Source organism: Canis lupus, chromosome 17 (genome assembly GCF_003254725.2).
Source record: "Canis lupus dingo isolate Sandy chromosome 17, ASM325472v2, whole genome shotgun sequence".
Lineage (NCBI taxonomy): Eukaryota > Metazoa > Chordata > Mammalia > Carnivora > Canidae > Canis > Canis lupus.
In genome coordinates this window covers 60,998,137-61,005,948 of record NC_064259.1, presented here as the reverse complement: position 1 = coordinate 61,005,948, position 7,812 = coordinate 60,998,137, and the positions used below count along the sequence as shown (strand labels likewise).

The following is a 7,812-nucleotide window of genomic DNA, read 5'->3' as shown; positions in this document are numbered from 1 at the left end:
CTAAATCCAGGTTTGTCATTTATTGGGCACATGGCCATAGGCAAGTTACTTAACAGCTAAGAGCCTTAACTTCCTTATCTGCTAAAAGAGGATAATAACTACTTAAAAGGTCTATGAGGATTAAGTAAGAAAGTAAGACAGCCCACGTAAAGTACTTGGTGTGTCTTAGGTGTTCAATGAATTTAAGTTCCTTTCTCTTCCCATCCCATTCCTCATCCCCATGAAAACCCTTCAAACATTTTAAAACAGCTGTTATGCTCCCCTTTCTTTCCAATCCAGCCTTGATGTTAATGTTTCCTTCAACCATTTCTCATGAAACTGGCCTGTGACCTCCAGAGCAGGGATACAGAACTTACTCAACTTTAAACACCACAGTGCCTGGCATAATGGCTGAGAAATAGTTGGTACTCAGGAGATGTTGATTGATCAGAATTAAGATGATCTTCACATGCCAATCCCAATTCTCAGAAAGAGGTTTCTGTCTTTTAGGACAATGTTGAGAAATTTCTTTACAGGTGGAAACCTATCAACATGGATTTCCCTACTGCCTCCCTCAAAAAAAAACTCAGTTCCCTTGTACTTGCTTTGATTATCAGGAAGATCAGGAAAAGGTTTTGCTCAATAGTGATGCTGTCCTTAGCCTCAGACTTATAAAATTACCTCCATCTCCACCCCTCCATTCTCTTGGTATTTGCCTTTTACACTTGTTTTCATGGGTCTATTTCTTACATCCTTTTACAAGCAGGCAAGAATAGGGACTCCCAGGTGGCTCAGTGGTTGAGTGTCTGACTTTGGCTCAGGTCATGATCCCAGGGTTCAGGGATCGATTCCCTGCTTCTCCCTCTGCCTATGTCTCTGTGTCTCTCTGTGTGTCTCTCATAAAAAAAAAGTCTTTTAAAAAAATGCAGGCAAGAATGTTTTCAAACATACTCTATATCTTTTTAAATATCTAATAAAACAACAAATCTAATTCTCCTGCTAATTAAATATTCTCTCTGAAGAGGGATCCAGATCCAGAAGGTAATAAAAACATTTACCAGTTTAGCATCTCAGTCTCTCCTCCACTTGTCCTCAGATTGGTGGTTTCTAGGTCTCTCTTTTCCTTTCACAAAAAGAACACAGGACTGTGGATGCCCATTTCTAAGCTCCTTGAATTATAAAAGCACCTTTAAAGAGCAGATATCAATCACTTTTTTAAAATGGTATATCCTAGGTAAGTAAGCAAAGTTCTGCACACCCAGCAAGATTTTTTTTTCTAACTCTGCCTCTGGGCAAGGAGAGTAGAGCATTGAAACACCTGAATTAACTGGTATCTCCACTCTTGTCACATGGCTCAGTGGGGCCTCTATTTTTAAACACATGATTGACACCCATCTGTCCAGCTAGGTCAAATACAGTCCATCCTGTGGGCAGAGGGAGGAATCAGATGACTTCTGAGGTCCCTGCCAGCCCTATGATTTGTCAAACAGAAATGTAATTGTGTTCTCAGCTCAAAAAAAAAAAAAAAAAAAAAAGCCAACACCACTCCAAAGATTCTTCAAAACTATAAGTCAGTGAATGAAACAAAATATCCCCTCTCCTTCCTTTGGATGAGTCTAAAGGCAAGACTTAACTGAAGCTGCCTAAAGAAGGAAATAAAAATAAGAGAAGCTGACAGTAGACAAGGAGGGGAGAACTGGGTTTGGTGGTGATGAATCAGAGCATTACACCCGGAAGGTGTCTCCTTCCTAACTGTGCAATTAGGAACTCAATAAAAGGTTTGAACGCCTGCTGTCAGCTCACAGCCTGCTGCACATTTTATTCTTCTTGCTCTCATTCGTGAACAAGGTAAGTCTCATAGGCTATATGCTTGAGCATACTTGGGATCTCGGTTGCTGCTCTGCTTATATGTGAGATTGTGTAAGAATTCCAGAGGAGACATATCTCAAGTCTAATCGAGCACCATTACTGCCACTAAACTGGGAGCTCCAGCCCCCCAGATGCATTCTTTGCTTTGGAACTACTTTGAGCATTGTCTTTTTTAAAAAAATATAAACTGTATGACGTAGGCATGAATAGTATTTAACAAGATCCAGGACCCGGGACTCAAGGCTATATTAAAATGAAAATACAGAGTCATTTAAGTGATGGTTAATGACTGAGGGGTCAGAATTCTATTTGTTTTTCCAGTGAATTCACTAAGCCATGTCTTCTTGGTAAAAACATGTTGCTTCAGTCTGCATAGGGGTTGATACTTTTGGCATTACTTCTCTTTCTTCTAGAAGCTTTATTAACTTTAAAAATTATACTTTCCTAAGCAGAGGAGTTATGCCAAGCCAAGGTAGGAGGAAAATAGGTGGACACTCTCAGTTAATGCTGGAAGGATTGGTCCCATTCTGTCGACATCATTTGCACATTTCAGTACTTATATTTGTATTCTTTTTCCACTTCTTTTTGCAATACAGCTTTCTCTGAACACGTGTCATTGTTTTCCACAGAGTGGGATGAAGTGTTGCTTCTAATATCTACCTGTGCCAGATCTGATCTCACCACATTATCTGGTACAAAACTAATCATTGAAATTCTGATACAAAAAAGAAGAAATTCTGATACAAGATATTAATAGATAGAGATAAACAGAATAGAGTATATGATGCCAGTAGAACTGTGGGAGGGACAGAGAAAAGGATAACCTCAGTATCTCCTTCCTGAAAAAAAATGAACTTTGTTCTTTCTCACAGTTTCCTGAGTTGGGAAAGATGCCTCGGCTCCTGAGAGATGTCCTCTGTATAATCAAGACATTCCACAAGTATGCCCAGGAGGACGGTAACAAGGCAACACTGACCTGTACAGAGCTGAAACAGCTCATTCAGGGCGAGTTTGGGGACATTCTTCAGGTGTGGTATTCACAGAGCTCTGGAAATTCTCCCCCACTTACCCTTTCTCCATAATCTATGCAAGATGTGCATAGATGATCCCTGCCTATTTTACATTTGGCTACCAATTCTCAGCACTCACTGATTTTGAACAATTTTTTCCAATCTCAGCTCCCTACTGCGTGCAATTGCTTAATCGACCTTATAGAGGAAAATGAGGTTTTCCTCCCTGGGGCTATGCTTCAGCAAAGTAGGTTCTGAAAGGAGTCATGAGCCAGTATACATATAAATGCAACTCAGAGTGATGTAAAAGTTCCTTCTTAGCATAGCTCCCTGGCGAAAAATGGTATCCAGAATCAACAAACTCATACTGTTTGGGGAAATTTTCACTAGGTCTTGAGGAATAATGTTTTAAAAAAAAAAAAAGGATTCTTGGGAGACATGCAGATACTATGGGTGCTTGACTTCATATAAATAGGCTGATTTCTCACTGTGTTTTCATGCAGCCATATGCCATTCATGCTGTGGAGAAAAACTTGAACCTTCTGAATATTGACAAGAGCACCATCAGTTTTGATGAATTTGTTCTTGCAATCTTCAACCTTTTGAACCTCTGCTATCTTGATATACAATCCTTACTAAAATCAGAACCAAGACAAGTGTCTAAACCAGAGGAGAAGCCAGATGATCTAGATCTTCAGGTGACCAGTAGCACTGGCCAGCAGACAGAACAAACTCCACCAACTCAAGACAGAGTGGTACCTCCTTCAGGAATGACATCATCAGCTCAGCTCAGCTTCGTGGGAAGGGGGGCAGTTGGATACAATGGGGCCAAAAACACCAAGACTTACAATCTGCCAGTAGAAGCATCCGGGCGCAATGACCCTGAGAACCAACACCCAGAAGGAGATCAATGGAGCCAGGATGTGGCCCAAGATGTATCAGCAACAAGAGACAATGGAGTTCAACTTGAGACAAATAAGCTAACAGCAGATTCAGAACAGACTGACAGTCCCACAAAGCAGGAGAGACAGGAAAAGGAGAGTCCCAGGGAAAGAGATAAACCAGTCAGGGAACAAAGTGACACGAAGAAAAGTGATCGATTTGGAGAACAAGAAGGGAACCTGAGACTCCAAAGTTCTCCACCAGGAAAAACAACAAAGAGGCCTTCCAAAGATCAGAAAGTTGCAACAGAAAAGGATGTTAAGGAACATTCTAAAACACAAGAACTGTCGCTGACAGGAAAATATGAGCCCAGTTCAGAGCATACCAATCTACCAGAACAAGCTACTGCCCAGAAACCATTGCAGACAGAGAAACTAACTGATCCTGACGATGATGGTAGTACATTTGAGACCCAAGGACAAGGAGAGGATGCCGATAGGACACCACCTGAAACAAAGAATCTAGCTGAATCTGGGGATGACAGTAGAGCATCTGAGACCCAAGAACCACCAGCACAAGAAAAAAAACATGAAACAAAGGACCTGCTTGTCCAAGGTGATATCAGAAATGTTTCAGAAATACCTGATGCTCAAGTTATAAGGAAGAAGAGGAGAAGCCCTATGGCCCATGGAACAGCACGGCAGAAAGAAAATGAGAGAAAAATTCAGCTATCAACCCTGGAAGACCAATCACAGGATGGGAAGTATCAGGAACTCCAAGAGTCATCAAAAGAAAGGGATGCTGTAGAAGATTCTAAAACACAAGTGTCAAGCTCAGAAGGAGAACAGAACCATTCTGAAATTGAAAGAGCAGTCACCCCAGGAGAAGAGGCAAGACATGCTGAGGAAGGCATAGCAGAAGCACGTATGAGCAGCAAAAACGCCCCTGCAGCAGAAGGGACACCAGGAGCAAGAGAAAGAACACAAGACTTAGCACCACTCAAGAACCCGTCTGGAGAAGAAAATGAGAATGTCACCAAGACTCATGACAAGCCAGTCAAGGAGGATGTTGGTTATCTGGGAGAGGATCCCGAGGCCACAATCACACAGAATAATGAGAGTTCTTGGGAAATTCCCAATAGCCTTACTCCAGAGGATGGTGACAACAGCTCAGAGACAACTGATCCACCTGTGCAAGGAGATTCCCAGAATAAAGTAGACCCTCTTAGAGAGTCTATGGAAAGAAGTCACAATAATAACCCAGACACTAAGAAACAGGTAGCACTGGGTGAGGAAAGCAGAACTCAGGAGGCAGTGGTGCTGGAAGTCAGAGGAGAAGATAAGCTCACCGAGGAATCAGAATGGGCTGCCAGAGAAGAGTACAGGAGTCAGGGCTTAGGGACCAAAGACCAAGGTCCAGCTGTGCACCCTGATGGACATCCAGAAGCACAGAAGTCCATATCAAGAGGAGAAAACAGAAAGTCCCTTGAGACAGAGATCCCAGGTACACTGGAGGCAGATGTCACTGACCAGTCTTCCATAAGACAGCTTTCAGCAAAGGAAGACAGCAGAAAAAAGTTAAAGGCGCAGAGCCCAAGTACCAAAGGAGAGGAAAGTAGAGCACAGGAGACCCAGGAGGCTCCAGTAAAAAATCTGGATGACAATTCAGCCTCCTCCAAAGCACACTTTGAAAGAGATGAACCTGCAACATTAGAGGAGGATGAAGGCCCCCAATATTTGGCAGGAGAAGCCAATGACCAACAAAATCCAGCCAAGAAAGGATATGATGTTTCAGTCCCCCAGTCAAGCCTTGTAGAGAAGATGCAGATGGACCAAGAATCTGGTTCTGTGGAGAGAAGTACAATCTATTCCAGTCCTCTGTACCAGTACCTGCAAGAGAAGATACTGCAACAAATGGATATGACCCCAGTGGAGCAGCAAAATCAAGCTCTGTCAGCTAGAGCGTCAAGCCCAGAGCTCCTCAACAACCAGTCAAGTGCATCCCTCACCAGTGAGGGCTCAGATTGTCCCATCATCTTCAGTGACAGCCAAGCATTACAATATTACAACTGGGAACATCTGCCTGATGCAGATCCTTCTGATGCACAGCAAACATCAGCTCCCCAAGCCTCAGATATGCAGGGCCACCCTCAGGAAAAGAAATCAGTACTACAAAGGGAGGCAAGCACCAAAAAGCAGTGAATCATTATGATCCCAGAAGAAATTCCAAGGAACTTCATACATCTCAACATGTCCCAGACTTCTTCCCTCCCAATCACCCTCAATGCTCACATGCACACATTGAGAAGCAAATTAATAATTCTTTAAATTCCTTTCCTAGATCTCTACAAAAGCAAATAAGGAAGTATTCAGCAGTGGGAGATGCCACCAAAGAAATATCACACCAAAAATCCTACCATATGATGATACTTCCAAGTACCAAAATGGATTTTCTCATGAGACAGTTTTTCACAATTTACCTGTCATTAGGAATAGAAAAAAAATCCTTTCATATCTTTAACATATGTCGATTTCTTCAATTGATTTGTTGGCTTTTTATAATGTGGCTATAGTGAGTATGAGACTCTGCAATACCACCCCCATAAAATAAAATTAATTCATATATGCCAATTATTCTGCTTCATGACATTTCCTAACAGAGTTCAAGTTTATCCTAAAATTTTATCCTTCAAGACAATCTCAGATATCACCATAACATAAAATAATTATGACTTTCTAGCACCCAATCAGAGTAGATTCATGACTCTTTGTTAATGTCCAGGTGCAACTAAATTATGCCACAGATTCATTCATTCATTCCTTTAAATCCCACTCCTTACACAGTGTTTTCAAAGCTTCTGGCTCAAATAAGCAAGAATAATTATGAAGGAGACACAGAATGTAAATCTAATGTATGTTTCATTCCATAAGAAGCTCTTATAACCAATGCTCCACTAAGCCTACAAAATGTTTACCTATATGGTTTGTTGACAGTAATGTGGAAAAAGTAGGAAATAAATAACCTCATTATCAATATCTTCTGCTGCTGTTTTTTTCCCCTTTATTTCTCCATCTAGCCTTGGAAACACTGATCAGAAACAAAAACAATCTTAGGAGATTTGCAGTTATTTTAAAACACTGCTATTAGGGGAACCTTGATGGCAAAGTAGGTTAAGCAGCTGACTTCTGGTTTCAGCTCAGGTCCTGATCTCAGTGTTGTGAAAGCAAGCCCAATGTGGAGCTCTGTGCTGAGTGCGGAATCAGCCTAGAGTTTCTCTTTCCCTCTCCCTTTGCTCCTCCGCCTGCTCTGGTGCACACTTAAACGCTCTCTCTCTAAAATAAATTTAGAAATCTTTAAATAAATAAATAAATAAATAAATAAATAAATAAATAAATAAATAAATGCCTGTGATTAAAGGATGATGCCTCAGAGCTAGTAATGACTTAGAAAAAGAGTAAAATAGATATCATATGTTTCCTGAAGCCAAAATGCCCCATCTCCTGTTGCATCCTGCCTTCAAGGTTAAATCTTCTTCCACTCCATCCCACACCTCTTCCAGAATCTAAAATTCCCCTGTACTTCCTTGCCCTCCAACATTTTCAGCTCTGTTCATTCTACCTTTGATCATGAATGAATATCCCAATATAAATGCATACATACATACATACATACATACGTACATACTCTTTAATGACCAGGAGACATGAGGCAACTCACAAAAAAGAAAAATATATACTAGAGCTTAAACTCATCAGTCTTTCTCACAAACCACTAGCAATATATGTCAGGAACCACAAAAATGACAAAGGTTATATGTAACAAATTGCAAAAGAAGCTATACAGATAGCCAATAAATATATGAAATCCTCACTAGACTTAAAGGAAATGCAGATTAAAAATAGTTTTTTCACTTATCAAGTTATTAAATGCTATTTGTTTTTAATAAGCACACAGTGATTTGATTATGGAAACACAGAAACTCTGTAATACAGATGATAGATATATAAATGAGTACAACCTTCCCAGATGGCAATTCAATAATACACACAAAAACATTTTTAAATATTTCCCA

The 7,812-nt window shown here is 40.7% G+C and overlaps 1 protein-coding gene across 1 annotated transcript; it reads left to right on the top strand.

Moving 5' to 3' along the window:
• The first annotated feature begins 1,786 nt into the window (after positions 1-1,786).
• Positions 1,787-6,739, top strand: TCHHL1 (trichohyalin like 1). The gene is made up of 3 exons (XM_035700850.2): positions 1,787-1,827; positions 2,721-2,876; positions 3,362-6,739. Exons 2-3 carry the CDS (start codon positions 2,739-2,741, stop codon positions 5,939-5,941), a joined length of 2,718 nt encoding a protein of 905 aa, XP_035556743.1. The 5' UTR covers positions 1,787-1,827; positions 2,721-2,738; the 3' UTR covers positions 5,942-6,739.
• Positions 6,740-7,812: the final 1,073 nt, after the last annotated feature.

Bases quoted from the DNA above. Each gene is read 5' to 3' on its own strand.
- TCHHL1 (XM_035700850.2), top strand. From the start codon at position 2,739: ATGCCTCGGCTCCTGAGAGATGTCCTCTGTATAATCAAGACATTCCAC. The intron at 2,877-3,361 runs GTGTGGTATTCA...GTTTTCATGCAG, and splicing joins AGTTTGGGGACATTCTTCAG to CCATATGCCATTCATGCTGT.